Source organism: Eretmochelys imbricata, chromosome 5 (genome assembly GCF_965152235.1).
Source record: "Eretmochelys imbricata isolate rEreImb1 chromosome 5, rEreImb1.hap1, whole genome shotgun sequence".
Lineage (NCBI taxonomy): Eukaryota > Metazoa > Chordata > Testudines > Cheloniidae > Eretmochelys > Eretmochelys imbricata.
The window spans coordinates 102857015-102878179 of NC_135576.1; the positions used below are offsets into that span (position 1 = coordinate 102857015).

Genomic DNA, 21165 nt, shown 5'->3' on the forward strand with positions numbered 1-21165 from the left:
GCTTAGTTAATAAACAAAAAAACTAGATTGCCATTTTGCTTCTCTTTTTTCAGAGATGTGAAATACTGCATAGGTTTCCAATGTGGTGATTATTAATTTGTAATACAGTAGCATCTAGGAGCAGGATTCTGGACTTATGGTCTGATCTGGCATGGCAAATCCTACATTCCTACAATGAATTTTTTGTGGGGAGGGTAGGTAATATAAGGCACATGAAAACACCGTCTACCAGTAGTTAGTGAGAGAGTGAAAAATTAATGTGCATCTTTTTGAATTCCAGAATAACACTGCTAAAGTAGGTAGCCCTGAATATTGTAGTGGTACAAATTTTTTAAAATTTGGAGACATGAGAGTATTTGTCTGAAGTTTTTTGAAAATTACCTCTGTAGATTTCTCCTGTTGGGATTTGCACTATTCCATCAGTATTGCAAGACGGAAATCATGTTGAAAAACAGTTCCCTTTTAGAGAATATGAATGCCTCCTTGCAAATGTAAACACTCAATATGTGATTATAAAAAGGGAGCATGATTCCATCCCTCTCAATTCCTTCTTTTCCAATCAGCCACAAGTATTTGAAGCCATTTACGTATGCCTGGAGTTTCCCTGCGTTGTCTCTTAAGAATTCTGTTTTCCTGCTTTTAAAATATTTCCTCCCCCCCATAGTAAATAGTTTGTAGTTAATTTAGAAAAGTTTTTAGTGTGCACTGTTCTCCTATTGGGATTGAGTTGTTGTAGGCATTTGAGAGAGACATCCTATGCTGACTCCAACTCTATGCTGTTTTGGGTCTGCAGGACTTTATCTGATTTTGGCCACTTGGGTTGGTTTCACATTGACTCTGCTAGTTAAGTCCCATTGTATTGTTCATTGTTCCCTTTGATATTTCAGGCATGTCTGAGACTGACAAATAGCCTGGTTTTAATTGTGTATCATGCAATACAAAAATGTCTGTAGCAAACTATCATCCTCCGTGTCTTTTGTGTCTTAGGCAGAGCATCATCTTGGACAGCATGTCTGTATGTGCAGGATACTGTTGTTGATGTGTAAAGAGACTGTTATTTAAAGTGGTTTCTTTGGCAAGGGATCATCAGATTTGGACAGTGTCAGGTTTAGCTTCCATTGGTACCAGTTTCTTCTGATCCTCAGGTTTGGCAATCTGACTCTTAAGTTTTTCTAGGATTCAGTGTCCGTTCCAATGCAGTCTTAAATCAAAATCTTCTAAGTATCCTTGGGATAAGCAATCAAAACCTTATGGCTGTAGCCCCTGTCCCAAAGGCCCTTTGGCATTGTCCGAGGAACAGACAAGCTATTGTCTTCTCATACACAGAAGGAAAAATTGGAAACATGCCTGGAGAATCCCCTTAGACCTGTGAGGAGGGATGGCACTCCAGAAGGTGTAAGAAACCCCATGATTCTAAGAATAGGTCAGAATAGGAAGCATTTGCAGATCAAGGGGCTCTGCACTGTTACCATTAACATCTCTATAGGTCCTGCTGCCCAGTTATTGCTATTGGATCCAGCATCTGTAGACGCCTACACACCGGTGGTGGTTAGAGATGGTGGTAGAGCGTCTTCATAACTGAATGATTCCTGTGTTACCTACATTTGATTCCAGGACATATTGTTGGAGTCTCATAAGATCTTCATGAGGAAGTGTTGTTAGCTGAAATTTTTCCTGTGAGTCCTGTGTACCAAACTGCTCCTTTTGTTTACCAGTATTCCGAATATTTTGGTCTGTTTGCTTTAATCAAAGAAACCAGGTTTGTACCATCTGAGTTCAGACAGTAGAAACCAGAGTGATGGAAACTTTGAGGTAGTGCACTATTTATCACCTGTCTCTGAGGATTACTTCCTTGGTTGTTATGACATCAGCAAGAAGAGTAAGTAAATTTGAAGTTTTTGTGGATTGTAAGGCCAGAAGGGATGATTAGATCAACAAGTCAGACCTCCTGTATATCAAGACCATTACATTTCATTGTTACCCCTGTGTTGAGCCCATTAACTTGTGTTTGACTAAAGCATACCTTCTAGTAAGGGATTCAGTCTTGATTTGAAGACATCAGGAGATGGAGATTCACCATATACCTTGGTAATTTGTTCCGGCGGTTAATCATCCTCACTGTCAAAAACATGTGCATTATTTTCAGTTTTAATTTGTCTTGTCTTGTCTTCAGATTCCAGCCATTAGTTCTTGTTATCCCTTTCTCTCCTAGATTAGAGAGCCCTGTAGTACCCAGCACCTTTCCCTTGTGAAGGTACTTATACACTGTAATCAATTCACCTTTCAGTTTTCTTTTTGGTAAACTAGGTGAATTGACCTCTTTAGCTTAAGTCTCTCACTGTAAGGCATTTTCTCCAGCCCTTGAATAATTGTTGTGGCTGTTTTCTGCATGCTCTCAATTTTTTCAACATCCTTTTTCAAATGTGGATGTCAGAACTGTACTTGGTATTCTTGTGTTGGTCTTGCAAATGCTGTATATGCAAAGATAACATCACTTCTCAGTTTATACATCCAAGGATTGCATTAGTCCTTTTTGTCAAAATATCGCACTGGGTGCTTGTGTTCAGTTGTATTCTTCAACTTCATTATTATGTGCTCAAAAAGTCCCGGCTAGGAAGAATTATATGGAAAGATATGTTTCAGACCTATATTCTGTCTTCTGCAAAGTCTTTCCACAGCAGTCCGGACTGGCCCAGTTATTTGAGATTTTGTTTACATACTGTACACGAGATTTCATTTCTTAAGTGCAGTAATATTCTGGCACAGAACACATGGGCACTTCTTTAAAACCTAGAACAAAACATAAATCATTTTGGTGGGACTTACTGTGTTTACATCAATGACGTTTTCTTTGCGGGTGTTTGGTGCCCAACTGGAATTATGAAAGCTAAACTCTAAGATGTGAATTGACATGCTGAGCCATATTTGTTTCCTTGTATTTTATGCCATCCTCTCTGTTTGCTTTTGAGTATTCCAATCTCTGCATTGTTCTTCACAGAGCAACAAACAGCAGATCTTGAGAGCAGCAGTTATGTGACCTTGATTGAGGTTTCTCACTTTTATCAATATGCTGCCCTTATCCGTAGCGAAACATACTGTACACCAGATTGACTTTGGAGTTTTAGCTGCTGTCATTACAACTCAGGGACCCTTGCTTCATTCTTAGTGAGGGATGAATGGTGCTCAGTGAATGAGGCAGGGAACCACATACTGAACAGTAAAGATAAAAATATATTACTGAACAGCCCCTTTATTCACTGTGCATCATCCAACTTGCATAGTGAATTAGGCAGAAGTCTTCTGGGTAAAATATATACTCCTAGGGGCATTTTGCACAAAAAAAAATTCTGTGCACAATATTTTAAAATTCTGCAATTTTTATTTGTCAAAATAACACTACATAATCATGCCAGTTTCAATTATTTTGGTAATTTGTTTCAAAATACCTGTCAGCAACTATGTCTGTAACAATACAGACACACACAATAATTCCCCCAAAGGAAGAGAGTTAAAGAAACTCCTATGACAACCCAGTTTCTGTTTCTCTGCCCCTTCCTCCCCCAGAGCCCAGCTGAGGGACCAGACACCCACAACCTCCAAGCCCACCTGCACTCCCCCCCGCAACCAATACACCTAAACCTCTCGTCTCCAGAGCCAAACCGCGGGAGCCCCCCCAGCCCAGATACTTGCACTGCGTTCCACATCTCCCCCACAGAGCCCAGGGATCCAGAGGGAGAAAGAGCCTGATGCTTGGACCCAGGCTTACACAGAGTTTCCTACATTCCCTCAGGGCATGCTGGGAACTGCAGCTGCCAGGAACCCTCTATCTCTCTCTCCCTCTCCCCAGCAATGTCTTTTATGTGGAAGCTGGGCTCTGCCAAGTCCAGTGGTAGCTGGCAGCACTGCAGCCCATTTCTGTGGGGGAAAGGAAATTCTGCGTGCACAATGTTAATTTCTGCAAAAATTCTGCATTGCGCAGTGGCGCATAATTCCCCAAGGATTAAATATAGAGGTGTGTGTCTCGTAAAATCTATAAAGTACTTTGAAGTAAAAGATATCCTACAAGTATTTTGTATATCAGTTCTGTCTTTTTCACCTTTCACTGATCTGTAGAATGGCTGGAGCCCACACTTCATATATCAGAGAGAAACTGAATTTGATTGGATAGGATAAATTAATGTTAAACTCTGTAAAAATGTTGTAACAGTTTGATTTATTTCTCAAATTCATACTTGGTCAAATATGCTTATTGAACCATGAAGCTTCTACTCAGTTCTTTACGTTTTATCCTGTGACATAATGCATTTATTACGAAATAGTGCTGGGTTATTCCTTGGGGTTTTTTAGTTTAGTTTTGGTTTTTCTTTACACAGTGTTTTCCATCTCTGTATTTTCCTGTATGTCCATGACTTTTATTTCTTGAAAATCATCTGTAAGGGCTGGCAGGTCTTGCAGATTTTGCTGGCTCCAAACCAAGCAAGTGTCAGATGATTTTCCCATTAGATTCCTCTTGTGAGTTAGACAGCTTTACTGTACACTTTTTGTTGTAAGCCTTGTACCTATGTGTGTAGGGACAGATGCTGTTCTGCGACAGCTTCAAATCAATGAGGACTCAAGAGTGAATCACATTTGCTGAGCAAGTTATTGCTATTACATATAAAGAGTTGATTAAGCACATCGGAAATGTAAATGAATCTTTGTTATTTTTGTAGCACCATATGCTTTAGACATGATGTAAGGAGAGAGATCTCCTTCGCTGAAGAGTTGAATCTAACCAGACGTTGTACAGAGCAGGGAGCGTTGCCACATGCAATTTCCTCACCACACCTTAATTTCCCCTTTTGTGCATGCATCTTTGCTTAGTTTCCTTTTAACACTTGCCTGTTGTATGTGTTGTGCTTGATAGCCCCTACCGAATGTTTCTTTTTTGTTTTTTAACCTGTGCCTAACTTATTTGCTTGTTTTTATTCCTCCTATTCTGTTTGTATACGATTTACCTACTACTCCCATTACCTTTCCTCCTCTTTTTGAACCACCCCTTTTCCTTTGTCATTATGACTCATGCCTATGATATTTTAGCTTTCATCGCAGCCCCTTTTCCCTTGACCTCCAGACAGGTATCTGACACCACAGTATGCATCCGATGAAGTGAGCTGTAGCTCACGAAAGCTTATGCTCAAATAAATTGGTTAGTCTCGAAGGTGCCACAAGTACTCCTTTTCTTTTTGCGAATACAGACTAACACGGCTGTTACTCTGAAACCTGTCAAGCTGCAGTGGCCACCCTACTTGCCATCCCCATTGCTAGGTAGCAGCTCCATATTGGGAGCAAAGTTTAAGAAACCACTTTTAGAATAATCTGTTTCCTGTTTGTCAGGCCCAGTCATAAATCATGGTAATTGTAGCTCCTCAGTCTGAGAACCAGCTCATAGCTTTCCCAGGCATAAATTAAACATCAACAGGATGTGAACAGGAAATTTTCTCCTGTTCAGCAAATGAAGGTCCTTTTCCAGCTATTTCATTTAGAAAAGTCAAGATATTTCAAGTCTAAGCGGCTGAGAATCTTCCTCTTTGTGTTTATTTAATTTTAATTAATTTTAAAATAATAATCTTAATGATGAACATTTTGGGAAAGCAACATCTTTGTTAAAGATTCAGCACCACTGTCCATTCCACTTAGCTCTGAGAGTGTACAGTGATCAGGCTCTGAGATATCCAGGAAGTCCTCCAGCAAAATCAGGGAAGGCCAGAGTTGATATTGCTGATATTGCTAAAGTTTAAAAAACAAATGAAAAAACAAAAAACAAAAGCAGAAAATGTTTTTAAAAATCTTTCAGGTCTTTGTACATCATAAAGAAGCAAAAAAAGGGCACAGGATCAACTGATGGGGGGAAAAAAAAAACTTGGCAGGTCACATCCAAAGGTCACCATGGAATGCATCCGATGACATGAGCTGTAGTTCACGAAAGCTTATGCTCAAATAAATTTGTTAGTCTCTAAGGTGCCACAAGTACTCCTTTTCTTTTTGTGAATACAGACTAACACGGCTGCTACTCTGAAACATGGAAAGATGAGTACATCTTTGTTCCAGGAGGCTAGATTTTCAGAGGCGTACTTTTGTGCATGTGTGTATTGGGAGTAGGGTGTATATGAAACTGTGCCTTTGAAAATCTGTTCTTAGGTTTGCACTTCACCCCCCCATCCCACTGTCTTTATGGTCAGAGTCTTCCTTTCATAAGCTTTGATCTAACATTTAATCTCTTTTGTAACTGTTGGAAGACAGGATAATGGGTAGACGGGCCATTGGTCTGACTTAGTATGGCCGTTCTTATGTTATGTTCTTATGCCAAAGGTATCAGAAGGCCCAATTTCTGGTGTCAGCCAAGTTTGTTAGAGATTTGCGGTACACAGGAAACTGAGCACGATCGCTCACAAGAACATTCAGTTCTCAGTCTCCCAGCTTCTCTTCATCCTTGAATTCCATAGGCAATAGATTCCTGAGAAACTTTTTAACATTATTAGGCACAGCTGTATAGCCAGAGCTTTATAATTATATAAAGTGATCAATTTAGGTGTTCAGTAATTTTATTGACATTCTGCAATATTGTAATCACTTGTGAGGTGTCTTTCTCTTTGATCTGATAGAAGATATTCTGTGAAAATTTTCTCCAATGGAAAATTGGGTTTCAACTAAACTAAAATGTTCACATCAAGCGTCTGCTTTCCATTGTTTCATTGGAAAACCAAAACCCCCAAAATGAAAACTTTAATCGGTAAACCATTTTCGAGCTAGCTCTAGTTCAGGGGCAGGCAAACGTTTTGGCCTGAGGGCCACATCAGGTTTTGGAAATTGTATGGAGGGCTGGTTAGGGGAGGCTTTGCCCCCGCCTCCTATCCACGCCCCTCCCCCCCCGCTTCTCCTCCCCTGACGCCCCCCACCTCCCGCCCGGGACTCCTGCCCCATCTACCACCCCCCGCTCCCTGTCCCCTGACTGCCCCCCACCTCCCCATCCAACCCCCCGTCCTTCCTAACTACCCCCTCCCCCCCCGCGCCCGGGACCCCTGCCCCCATTCAACCCCTCCCCCCTGTTCCCCGCCCTCTGACTGCCCCGACCCCATCCACACCCCTACCCCCGACCACCACCCTGAACTCCCCTGCCCTCTATCTAACCCCCCCGCTCTCTGCCCCCTTACCACACAGCACATAGCACCAGTGGCTGGCAGCGCTACAGCTGCACCGCCCAGAGCGTTGCACCGGTGTAGTGTAGTAAATGCTCTCCGTAACTGCTACCAGTAGCACATTCCTACGTGGAGCAGTTTAATACACTACACTGGCAGCATGGTGCGCTGTGGCTGTGGGGAAGGGGGAACAGCGGGGGAGGGGCCAGGGGCTAGCCTCCCGGGCCAGGAGCTGAGGGGCCGGGCAGGAGGGTCCTGTGGGCTGGATGTGGCCCGCAGGCCGTAGTTTGCCCACCTCTGCTCTACTCAGTATTGTAATGTATGTACCATGAGACACTAAAATAAATTACGTGTATGGATATACAGGGTTCCTTTCTAGAAAGCTCCTCAAAGTTAATTTCAGTAAAATATGTATTGTTGTTGTTCAGTTTCACTGATTGTGTGTATTATTTCAACAAATAAAAACATGTTTTTATGTTTGTTAGAAAATGTTTTTAGGTGTTCGGACATGAAATTTCAGTCTTAGACGTGAGAGAAAAATCACTGAATATTATAGCATTTGTTTTTTACTCAGTTGTCTCTGATGATTACTAAATGTCCTGCTCCTCCTGATGTTTAGTGTTGTCGCTTAGGCAAGGTGGGAATCATGTACAAAGGGCTTTGGGTTCCTTTTTTTATGTCTAGACTGTGTACAATTGTCATTGACTTTGATGTCAGTGACTTCAATTCCAGTACACCTCATGGGTGTTTTACTTTTATACTTTCCCTTGCACATCTTGGCTTCCACTCTGTTTACTCTGACAAAACCTAGTGAAACATCTTGGGCCAGGTCCACTGGCATGTCGCGGCTGCTTTCCACCACACTAAGTTAATAATCTATCCCTAAATTCAGCCAGTCTGGCCCAGGGAGTATCCTCCTGGTACAAAAGTGATCCTCCAGTGGGGTAGAGACAACTTAAAGGTTCTTACACCACTGACCATCCTTGCTTCCAGTGAAACAGAAGTTGCTGGAGGAAAAGGGATGTGGACAGGATACACACAGTGCTGGCCGTACTTACAGGTTGTGGGACACTCTCCTGGGAAGCAGCAACTTTGAAAAAGATTTGAGAGTCATGGTGAATAATCAGCAGAACAGGAGCTCCCAGTGTGACACTGTGGCCAAAAGAGATAATGAGATCCTGGGATGCAGGCACAACTGATACCTACTGATATGTGTGGCGGGGGGCACAATTTAAAGGTTCGCCTCCACCCCAACAACTTGAGTCATTACCATCCACCTCAGCATACTCCCTTTTCTTACAACAGTGGCCTCTCCCTACAGCTCCCAGTTGTTTGCTGCTGCCTCTCCCCGCAGCCAGCTCACCAGCTCCTGGAGCTGTTTGTTGCACAGGGAGGGAGCCCAGCCAGCAAACCCTGGCAGAAATCTGGGAGGGTGGGCACAACTCCTCTGCTGGGGTGCATAAACAAGGGACTCTCAAGTAGGAGTAGAGAGGTTATTTTACCTGTGCATTTGGCACTGGTGTGACTGCAGCTGGAATTCTGTGTCCAGTTCTGGTGCACACAATTCAAGAAGGCTGTTGATAAATTGGAGAGGGCTCAGAGAAAAGCTACAAGTATGATTAAATCAGTGGTTCTCAAACTTTTGTAGTGGTGACCCCATTCACACAGCAAACCTATAAGTGTGACCCGTCCCCCCCCCCCCAATAAATTAAAAACACTTAAAAATATTTAACACTATTATAAATGCTGGAGGCAAAGTGGGGTTTGGGGGTGGAGGCTGACAGCTCATGACCCCCCATGTAATAACCTTGCAACCCCCTGAGGGGTCACAACCCCCTGTTTGAGAACCCCTGGATTAAAGGATTAGAAAACATGCCTTATAGTGACAGACTAAAGGAGCTCAATCCAGTTAGTTTAACAAAGAGAAGGTTAAGGAGTGACTGATGATAGTCTGTCCGTATCTGCAAGGGGAATAGATACTTAATAATGGATTCTGCTGTCTAGCAAAGAAAGGTATAACACAAGCCGATGGATGGAAGTTGAAGCTAGACACATTCAGACTGGAAATAAGATGTACATTTTTAATAGTGTGAGTAATTTAACCCTTGGAACAGCTTGTCAAGGGTTGTGTTGGATTCTCCATCACTGGCAATTTTAAAATTAAGATTGGATATTTTTCAAAAAGATCTGCTCCAGGAATTATTTTGGGGAAGTTCTATGGTCTGTGTTATACAGGAGGTCAGACTTGATGATCACTGTAGTTTCTTCTGGCTTTGGAATCTATGAATCTTTGCTGTATGCCAAGCCTCAGCTATGTTTTTGGCCCCTAACCACTGCAGCCATCCTGAAGTTCAACTGAGTTCTTCCCATGAAATAACAGGATGTAGCCCATCATATTGATCTCCAAAGTCATATTTTGAATTGCATGTATGTTCATCTAAACTGGGGGTGGGCAAACCTTTTGGCTCGAGGGCCACATCGGAGTGCGAAACTGTATGGAGGGTTGGGTAGGGAAGGCTGTGCCTCCCCAAACAGCCTGGCCTCCGCCCCCTCCCACTTTCCACCCCCTAATTGCCCCCCTCAGAACCTCCCAACCCATCCAACCCCCCCCTGCTCCTTGTGCCCTAACCCCTCCAAACCCCCATGCCCCCAACTGCCCCGACCTCTATCCACACCCCCACCCCCTGACAGGCACCCCGGGACTCCCACGCCTATCCAGTCCCCCCAGTTCCCCATCCCCTGACTGTCCCCCCAAACCTCCGCCCCATCCAACCGCTCCCTGTCCCCTGACTGCTCCCCCGGACCCCCTGCCCTGTATCCAACCCCCCAGCTCCCTGCCCCCTTACCATGCCGCTCAGAGCGGCAGGAGCTCGCAGCTGTGCAGCCCGGCTGGAGCCAGCCACGCTGCCCAGAGCACTGGCGGAGAAACGAGCTGAGGCTGCAGGGAGTGGGGACAGCAGAGGAGGGGCTGGGGGAAGCCTCCCCGGCTGGGAGCTCAAGGGCCAGGCAGGACTGTCCTACAGACCGGATGTGGCCCGCTGGCCGTAGTTTGCCCACCTCTGATCTAAACCTTTTTTTTTTAATTAATAAAATTCCACACAGATAAACCTTCTGTTTTTTCTCTTTAAAGCAAAATATAATTGTAAACTCTCACTGTTAACAAATCAAGGTGAATTAATTAACTAATTAATTAATTTTAGGATTGGAGACTTCCTTATTTGGTTTCTCTCCACATGCAGAACAGTGAGGAATACAACATTGTGTAATATGATTGATGTAGAACGTTCTCAAAATAACCTTCAAAGGACAGGGACAAAAAACATTTTCACCGGTTGTTTGTGTCTTTCTTCATCCTAACAAGCTATTCTAGATTTAACACGTTTTGTTTTACCTTAGCAGAACACTCCCATGAGATCATATTTATTGACCTGTTATAATTTTAGATGACTCTGGTGGAGGAAGGCTAATTAGTACTCTGGATTGCTTTGAGAGAAAGCCGGTTTTCTCTTCTTCAGGGCATACTGATTTCTTAGCACTTCCATCTCCTGCATACTTTGGATCCAAACATAAGGCCTGCAGTTGTCTCCACACCATATATATGTATATTAGCCACTTATGTATTTACGTACTACTTCATTTATTCAATTTCACTGCTCTTGTAGCAAATACGTTTTAAAGCATAGTAAGTACAAATCTCTGTAAACCCTGCTTCCCCCCATTAATTAAATCTTCAGTTCTAGTGACTTCCAAGTTTTTTCATCATCCATGTACTGTAGTTCACTCTAATTATTTTCCCTTACTGGGAAACGTTAAACTTCATTACATATGATATATCAGTGTAAACCGTTTTCCTCCTCATCTAAGACTAGCAGCTTCAAATAGGCTCTTTCCTACTGTTCTACACTTTTTTTTTTTTTTTGGTCCTAAACATGACATTTTTGCAGTAATAACTATTAATACTTGTATTTGTCATAGACTGGTGCATCATCTCCAGGGTGGATAAAAATCAATTATTTAAAAAAAAAATCGGATTTTTAAAATTTAAATTGGATTTTTTGGATAGGATTTTTTCCTCAAAAAGCATTTTATCTAAAGAGAGTTTTAATTAAGATACATCATAGCTCAAAGATATCTCATCATGGAATAGGCATTTTAAATTCTAATTCTATAGTGTGCGACAATAAATTCAAGTAATGTTTAAGAAAAGTTTTGTAAATGAGTTCCAATAGTTCATGGATTAGGGATCCAATCTTATAGGGTTCCAGGGGCTTCTGTATAGATTATTTAGGTTAATCTTTCTATCTACCCAATGGGACTCAGTGCTCAGTCTAGAAGATACCACCAGAGATGCTTAGTTTTGCAGTTCTCCAACTGTGGATTTGTGTCTCCAGAGATAACATGGTTGTTAACAGCAAAAATGTTTTAAAATAAATAATATATAGATGTTAGAAATAACAGACCTCAATCCTATTGTCCCTCTGCAAACTTGTGTACACAGAGTCAATCCCTTACCTCTCTAAAAGTGCAAAGTTTCAAAAAGTTTAATGAATAGAAGATTGTTTGGGGGCAGAATAGATCCGGACAAGGAGAAGAAGTCTGGAGATAAATGTGAGAAGGGACGGGGACAGGCAGTAGAAACAGAAGTGAAACTGTTTGAGCAGCATATTCCAGAAGTCTTGAGGTCTTTCTGAGTGTAGCCTTCATTGATTTGAGATCTACCATACCTTCTCTCACTAGAAGGAAAAACCTATAATGGCAGCTGGCCATAAGAGAGACCCAGTTTGGGAATGAGAACCATTCAAGAAATATATGTTTGCTGATGAGGTTTTAAAGAAAGTCACAGCAGTGAACTGGTGGAAGTCACTTAAGCACTTGGATTCAGAGACTGTTGAAGTGATGATCTCACTTTTAACAGCAGTAGCTTCTTCTGCCGTTGTAGGAAGAATATTTTTTTCCTTTGGACTAATTCATTCCAAATTGAGAAATCGTTTGGGACCTGAAAAAGCAGGAAAGCTTGTTTTTCTTTTCCAGATTATGAATAAACAGGAAAATGAAGGTGAAGACGACTGACTTAGCTGCAGAAGCCAATATTTTAAATTTCTCATGTTGACCTGGCTGACATAGTTGATTTAATATCTTTTTTTAAAAAAAATATTTCATTTAACTATTTTAGTTAAGAACAATTTTAACAAAAACAAACCTGATTTTTAAAAAATTTGAATGTTTAACTAAATTCAAAATTCGTATGCTTGATTCATTAAAATATTATATGTTTGTTGTTGAAGAAAAAAATCCAGAATACATAATGTTGTCGTTTTAGTTAAATAAAACAATTTAAATGTCTTTCTGGTGATGTTCTCCTAATACAGCATGGCAAGAAAATCCTCCAAATATGAATAATTAACCTGTTGATCTGGAGATAGTTCACCTCCCAGTGACTTCATAAATATCTGCTTCAATTACCTTTGGTAAATGAAATAACCAAACGATCATTCATTTTCTGATATAGCTGTAAAACTAATCTGAAAAGTTTTCAAAATAAATCACTTTAAAATGTATAGTGTGTACCTTCTAAAAATGAAACTTACATCTGTCTCTGAGTTGTGAAGAATATGTATTAAGGTTATAACAACCAACAAGAATGCACTTTTATGTAGAAATCCATGATTAAATTGATCTTCCTGAGTAGTGATTTAAATCATGATTTAAATCAATTTAATTCAAATCAAATCCACCCTGATCATCTCTATGTAATTTTATGTTATGTACGTGCACCACTTATTATATGTCATATCAAATGATCTGTGAACCTTACACTTTGTTAAACATAACAAATGATACAAGTGATCATCCTTATTCTCTCAGCTATTTCTTTGTTTCTGCAAGGTCTGCTTTTTTGTATTATCTTATTTCTCTGCCAGCCATTGAACATTTCTGTCCTAGTAGAATAGTTGCACCTTCCTTATTAGTTGGTGGTTGTCTCTATTTTGGCATGTTCATCAGATGATACTTTTGAGGAACAATTTAAAAAAAAAAAGCGTTTCTAGTCATTGTCACTAAGAATTTTCAAGCAGCAGATAAAAATTGTTTGAGGTTTTTTTTTAATGTTTTTTTTGCAAATCATTTGACCTATTGCGTGTTGCAAGGCTACTAATAAACCCCAGGTATCAGAATACTTGTTTAAGTGTTTATCCTGAGTCAAGCTGACCCATTTAGCCTCCTGCTCAGTAAATATATCCACCTGTGGCTGGGGGAATGGACTCAAGGCCAGTGCTGGTGCCATTTCCTTGAAGACCAGATGGGGCTCTGTAAAAGGGTGAACCCCTTACCTCTCTCCAGCACTCTCACAATCCTTGTCAATATAACTTGTTTGTATTTTCCTTGTATTATGCAAGCTAAAACACACAGGTTTTGGAATATGCCAGCTTTGCATAATATTACAGAATTGAATGTGATATACTTAGAATACTTGCATTCTAATCTTTGTTGTGGCAGCACATCAGAACCTAATAGTAAAAGACAGAGAACATTATCAAATTACTGTTTTAATTGCATGGCTGCACTACAAAGTGATTTGATAATCTACATTTATTCCTTTGGCTAGTGTATTGATAGTTTCTAGTGTTTCTTTGCGGTTTCCCATGCTCAGTTATAAGCCCTTATTGTGTGTCTTCCAGTCTGTTAATTTTTGTGTTCCCACTAAATGGCTCTGACAAATCCTGGCCTTTTTATACGTGATTATTTATTTGAATGAGAGGGCTCCAAAACAGGAAGCAGGGAAAAGAAAATGAGATGTAGATCCTGATCCTCTGTATTTACCCCTTTCTAACTGGAAGCTCTTTAAGTAGAGCAGGGCAGGAAGAGGCAATTCTGTTTCATGGAGGATTTTGTTATTTTACAAATTGGTTTTGTTACGATTAGGAATGTAAGTCAAAACTTGAAAATCCTCCACCAGAGGGAATGGAGCCCTGGGTCTGTGATGGTCCTCTTGGTGTGCTGCTCCAGGGCTGCAGAACCTGGAAGCCCAGACTAGTCAGCAGCCTGCCAGATAGGCGAGCTTTGCTAGTGGAGCTTCGCCAAAATTTAACCTTCTTCAAAGAATTGTGATTTCACCACTTTGGCAAATTCCAACAAAACAATGTTTCGAGCAGTTCTGGTTTTAAATTGGGACTGTTGAGGATTTAAGAGCTAATGGCAGTAACTGGTTTGTTTTTTTTAAAAAAAGTAAAATAAAAATACTAAACAAACCTAAGGTTTTGCTGGTGTGGATGCACTTACAGACTTGGGGACTATGGCCCCAAATAAACGGGGCTCTGCACAGGGATAGAGATCCTTGAGGAAAAGCAACTTGCAGGATTTGGGCCTTAGACATAGTAACTTTAAGTAATGGAGTAGTCCCACTGAAAATTACACAGTGGGACTAGTCACATGCTAATTTAGATGTGCTCAAGTATTTGGCTGAATCATTGTCTTGGTTAGTTTTCCCTGTTTTATGGGAAAGAGGATTGGGGAGTTTATTTTTAAGCATTTTTTTTTTTCAATTTTTATCAATTTACATTTTCACAGTTGTAGAAGATTATGAGGGGATCAAATAACTTTTAATGACAAATATTGAGATTCAAAATTTTTAAGCCTTATAAGCCATTAAAAATACAATTTTTCACATCATATGTTAAAATGTACAAAGTAAATATCCTGAAATCAACAAATCCTATATGTTTTTACCATTCATTCGATAGTTCATTTGTAACGAGCCTAATTCAAAGTTTAATCATTGTATTTTGACTATAGTCAGTTCTCAAGCAGCATCTTTCTTACACTGCCTATCTGTAATTTTTAGGGTGACAAGATGTCCCAATATTAGGGGCTTTGTCTTATATATGCTCCTGGAAAAAAAAGTGTCCCTCTTTTTCACTCTTGCTATCTGGTCACCCTGGTAAATTTCGATTATTATCAATAGAAATATTTTTTCATCAGTTTGTGTGTGTACTGTGAAATCAATGTTTACTGACACTTACCAATAAAAATCTCATATCAAGCATGTTTTTATGTTTGTTAGAAAATATTTTTAGTTATTCAAACAAGAAATCAGTCTTCTGGCTTCACTGCCGAATCGTGGAGCCTGTCTGTCTCTCTCTCCCCGCCCCCCACCCCCCTCAAGTCAGCTTTCTTTGAACGTGACTGGTCCTTTGTAATGAGAGACAGTCCCTATGTCACAGAAGCATTCCCTTTTTGTTCTGCTCTCTTGTCATAAGCTTCCTTCCTCTGTGTCCTCCTAAATTGATAAGTCATAGTACAGTCGTATTAATACCTGGAATCCTGGAATGTGTAGGAAGGTGGACTTAATAGTCATGGTGATTCTCTTTGTTGTTCTGCTTTTAATTCTTCTTTAAACCTAATGGTGTAAAACTAATACATTAGTCTGTTCAATTTTTGAAAAAACACAAGAAATAAATTAAAACAAAGTACTATTATTTATTATTCTGGTAGCACATACAGTGCACTCTGCTAGATACAGTACAGCCATATGGAGATGGTCTTTGCCCTGAAAACCTTATAATCTAAGGGTTTGTCGATCCAGGGTGTTATTCCAGAATAGCTCTTCTTGTTTAGCTCCATGGGATTAAGTTAATCGGAGTAAGGGTTAGTCTCCACTAGAAATGCTATATTGGTAGAGTTGCACCAACTCAACTGTGCTGCTGTAGCTCCTTTGGTGACGACGCTCTGTGCAGTGGAACAGAGCTCTCCTGTCTGCATAATAAATCCATCTCCCATGAGAGGCGGTAGCTATGTTGGCAGGAGAAGCTCTGCCGCTGACATAGCGCTGTCCACACCAGCGCTTAGTTCAGTGTAATGTACGTCACTCAGATGGTTGACTTATTCACACCCCCGAGCGACGTAAGTTATACCAAAGTAAGTGGTAGTGTAGACCTGGCCTAAGGAATGCATGAAGTTAATCAGGAATAGTTAACCTGCTTTAAATTCACACCCTACCATATTCCAGATTAATTTTCATGTGTAGACAAGCCCTGGATCTAAAGTGAGAGAGAACAGCAGGTGGGTACAATGAGCAGACCGGGAGCATAAAGAAACAAAGAGATGATACTGAGGCAGAAAATAAACTGCAGCATGCAGAAACTTGAAGTGAAACTGTGACCTACCAGTGCTATGGACAATCAGTTAACAAGACTCTCAGATACTATCAGTCCACCACTTTTTACAAGGGTGTGTTTTTTCTTACTACTAAAAAAAAGTGATCTGCATAATAAGGAACTTCTCAGTAAGCATTTGTTTTTCTGTTGTTTTACTAGGTATCATGCCTGTGTACCATAACATGTTTGCACTAATGAATGAAACAGAGAGAATTTGGTATCCTCCAAATCACATCTTCCACGTAGAAGAATCAACCAGGCTCAACATACTCTACCGAATAAGGTAGCATGACAACTCAGATAACACCTAAAAAAGAATTGTGATATATTTTTCATATTTAATGCAAAAAGCTAAATAACAAAGCAGTAGCAAACAATATAATGTAAAATGTAACTGAATTATAGTCTCCGTATGAACTACTAGGTACTTGATAAGAAGCACACAAAATATGTTGGATTGAGTAAATTGAATAATCAATTGTATCATTTGTGCCTTTGTATTGGAGATAACTATACTTGCCTCTTCAGGTTAAAAAACAAAAAGGTACTGAAAGTACAGGAAGTTCCAATTATTATTATTTATTTGTTTTGTGATAAATGGTCAACTAACAAGAGCCAAATTTCTTGTTCGTGGATTTGTGTTTTTGAGTCATGATGCTAATATAATTATTAGAAGTTCTGAAATGTAAAAAGTCTTTCATTGACTAAAATGCTGATTTATAGATATAATTAAGTTATCCCATCCAATCATCAGGACATCTACAGCAGAATTTGTATCTATCAAATGAACAAAATCTCTTTTTTGAAAGTGAACTTTTTGAGCTGTGCATCTACAATTTTTCCTGCTGAAAAGTCTTTTATTTCCTTGAAATGCATAAGTTAGCATGGGTGTCCCTTTGGTAAATTAATTGCAAATTGAAATGCAAAATGTTCTCTTAATGGCTTACTTTGCCCTATGCTGGTAGACTGAAATTATTTTATTGAAATTTCTGCTGTGTGCATCTGTTAGTTTGTTCCCCATTCTATTATAAGAGTAAGATAAGAATGACTACCAATCTGCACAGATGCACAGCAGAATACTCAACCATATTGCTAATTCCAATTTAAAATGTGGTTGTGGTCAGCAAAGCTACTCTGAAAATCTTACCTCTTTTTAGAGTGTTTTGTTCATTTTCCACTAATGTCATCCATACAAGAAAAAGTAAGATCGACCAGGTACAGTATCAAAAAAATAAAGCAATTTGTTTTGTTTTTTATGGTCATATTATGAGCAAAAGAGATTCAGGAATCAGAATTTAAAACTGGCAGTTTTGTTAGTGATATATTAGTTGGATTAGAATACAGCTTTCTGTTCTGCAGTTACATTAATTTTATAGTGCTACTCCTAGTTCCAAACATTTCTTTTAGTAATCTAAGATATGATTTAGTCACACTGGGAGCAGTTACAATGTTTGCAGCAACCAGGTGTCACTTCTGCAAGAACCACTTTACTAATCGCTACGCTGTTCCTCTTTGCAATAAACTGAATGGCGTGATAACCAGAGTGTTTTCTTTGGGATCACGTAATGGTTGTTCACTTAGGCATAGAATAATCTTGTCTTCCTTGGGCATTGTTATAATAACCCAAGTAGTTATATTTCATTGTATCTTCTCAAGAGGTTTGTAGAGGACCAAGGATCTTGCTACAGGGAGTTGTACATAAAAAGAAATCTTAACTTTACCAAGTGATAGTATTTAAGATGTGTGGTCTTTTTCAGTAGATATAGCCTTTAATTTTGTTGAAATTTGCTTAACTATACAGTGTGTATGTTCCTCAACAGGTTTTATTTTCCTCACTGGTATTGTAATGGCAGTAGCAGAGCATATCGTTATGGTGTTTCCCGAGGTGCAGAGAGCCCTGTTGTTGATGACCTTGTCATGTCTTATCTGTTTGCTCAGGTATGACTTGATTGTTTTTTTGTTTTTTTTTTTTTACCTCTTTGCCACTGCTTTTTGACACCATCATCCAAACATAGAATGTGTATGATATCCCACAGAAATAACACACGAAGCTTGACTTAATTTCTCAGAGGCCAGTCTTAAATATGCAGATAAAACTCAGGGCCACATCGTGCCTCTGCAGTATGAGAGAATGAAAATCCAGTGTGAGGGAAGGGATGAAGGACTTGATGCCTCCACCGTGTTATTCCCCTCAGCAAGGATCAGGCTCCATTTTTTGAGAAGAGCAGGCTTGGAAATATAGGACCATGCCATTCGTGAACAGACCTTGTGGGACTTCAGCAATAAGATGATAACAAACCTTTTAAGAGCTGGGTTGCCACAGGGTGAAGAGTAGCTGGGAACCAGTGTACAGATTCACAGAGTTCTGGGTACAGAAGAATTGAGTCACAAAAATGTTCAGTAAAAAAAATGTTATAAAAGAGAGATCATGATGAGGTAAATTTTCAGTCTGATTTGCTTGTGCTCTTTTCTCTCTCAGTGGCGAGATGATTTTGTGCATGGATGGGTAAAGGTGCCTGTTACTCATGAAACACAGGAAGAATGCCTTGGAATGGCTGTTCTTGATATGATGAGAGTGGCCAAAGAAAAGGACCAAACTCCCCTGGCTATCTACAATTCAGTCAGGTAAATCCTTACTTCAGAACAATGTTACTTTTACATATAGTAAAAGGATAACTCATTAGTTTACTGTTTTCTCACTCTACCTTTCTCTTTCATGTAACCCAAGCAATTAGCACCTTGACAGACACACAATTTTTGGCAACAGATTTGTTCCCCAGCAGAGATTCCCAAACATATTTATAGTGTTGACTTTAGCTTAGTAGAGAGATTATCTCATGACCACCTCCCCTTACCCTTGTGATCACATGGACTACTTCCCTTTCCGTTAGCATTTGAACGTCCTTGTTGCAACTTCAGCCATTGCTTATATAGAAAATAACGTTAGGAAAGTAATTAACGTATTTTTAGCTGTCTTTTAATGAAATTTAGCAGGTGGAAACAAGGAGGAATCAACACTGTGACCAGTTCTCTGTGGACCTCTGGCAAGTGTTCTGTGGGCTGCTGGTGGTGCATGGACCATAATTTGGGAACCGCTGCTCTAGAACTTCCCATGTGTCTGCAGTTTTTCGGTTTCAAAAACTTTTTTCTTTTTATATCTGAAAAGTCCATGTAACTATTAACTTTATTTTACATGACATATATTTGTCTATGCTCTTTTAATCCAAAGAATCACTTCACCTATAAACAATCTTAAAATAATAACTAAAGTGCGTGTGCAACTGAAGGCAAACATATGTGCAAACACATTGTAACTTTGAGCTTCCAGGGGGAAGTCAGGAAAAATAAGTAATTTTTTTAATGTTCTTTGTTTTAACAGAGAACTTCTGAAGTACGAAAGACTTAAATTTCACACAACCTTGCAACATTATTGGATCCTAAAGAATGTGGTTGTCTCTCTTTTGTTATGCATGTATTTGTGTCACAAAGCCCTGGTAGCACTCCTACTGTCTGGATGGTCACCAAGCTACTGTGTTTGAGCCTCACACACTAGGCCTATGTGCTCTTAAGCTTCCTTTGGTCTGAGTAGGCTGCAGAACTGCCCTGACACACTTTCTGGGCACTGGCTGTCTGTCGGTTATCCCTTCACAGAAATGGAACCTCGCAGCCTAGCTGCCACAGGCTCCAAGACTCCCCAGTAGCTTAAGCACACCCTTCCTGCTTTGAGCAGGGGGTTGGACTAGATGACCACCTGAGGTCTCTTCCAACCCTAATCTTCTATGATTCCTCAGAGCTCTGACCTTGTGTGAGCTCTGGGTTTACAGTTACCTCTTCAGGCGTGTGTGATAATTGAACCAAACAGACACACAGGCTTTGTAAGATTTCCAAAAATGAATCACTCTTTACTTTTGCTAGCACAAGAAGCATACAGATCTAGACACAACAATAACCTGTGTATATGCACTTCCCTGCCTCATGTCCCTTACCACTCTTGAACATTCTTTGGGCTTATGTCAGAGTCCTCTAAAGAGTCTAGGCTTTTCCTCCAAATCTTGAAGCATCTCCCTGTAGTCCGTAGCCAGTTTCCTTCTTCCTTGGCTGGTCCTGCAGCTAAGCAAGTCCCCTCTGCTACAACAGACAGCTGCAGCGGCACAGGAGCCAGCAAACAGAGCTGTAAACAGGGGAGTTTGAGTGGGAGTTTGAAAGGGGAGTTTGACTTGTGGTGCTTGTTTGGGGTTTGTTTTTGCTGTGGGTGGTGGTGGTGGTTTTGGTGTGGTTTGTGTTTCCCAGATTAACAGGATTTAGGTGGAAAGGCTATGACAGATACAGAGGCAGCAGTGGGCGTGACCCATGTAGTGGAAGACACAATGAAGATGACTGGATGTGGAAGCTGCGGTATGTACGTGATCCTGGAGGGGGTACCTGGAAAGAGTTTTTTCTGCATGAAGTGCCGTCTGATAGAGCTGATGGAAGAAAAGATCCGAGGGTTGGCGATGCAGGTGGAAAGTCTGGTTGAGTTTAGAAGGGAGTTTGAGCGGCTTATGGAGCAAAGACCTGAGGCAGCTGAAGGGAAAAGCTCAGACTTACAGATGGAAGCAGGACTGAAGAATTCTGATGGGAGACTGCTGGATGAAGAAAATGGACAGTGGAAGCATGTGACTAAGAGAATCAGGCAGAGGAAAAGATGGGCTAGTGAAGGAGAAATAGAGCTCAAGAATAGGTTGGCAGTGTTGGAAAATGAAGAAGGGGCTCAGCAGGTAGTCACTGAAGGTGGAAGGGCAAGGAAGAAGAGAAGAGCGGCTAGTCCTATAGGAAAAGGGGAAGAGTCAATGGCG

At 40.4% G+C, this 21165-nt stretch overlaps 1 protein-coding gene across 1 annotated transcript in view; it reads left to right on the forward strand.

The window, feature by feature from the left end:
- The window catches only part of JAK2 (Janus kinase 2), a 90560-nt gene that overhangs the window by 2917 nt on the left and 66478 nt on the right, over positions 1 to 21165 (forward strand). The window contains exons 2-4 of the mRNA XM_077817633.1: positions 16490 to 16613; positions 18151 to 18268; positions 18810 to 18955. Coding sequence (XP_077673759.1) covers positions 16490 to 16613; positions 18151 to 18268; positions 18810 to 18955 — 388 coding nt within the window. The remainder of the gene's footprint in view (positions 1 to 16489; positions 16614 to 18150; positions 18269 to 18809; positions 18956 to 21165) is intronic.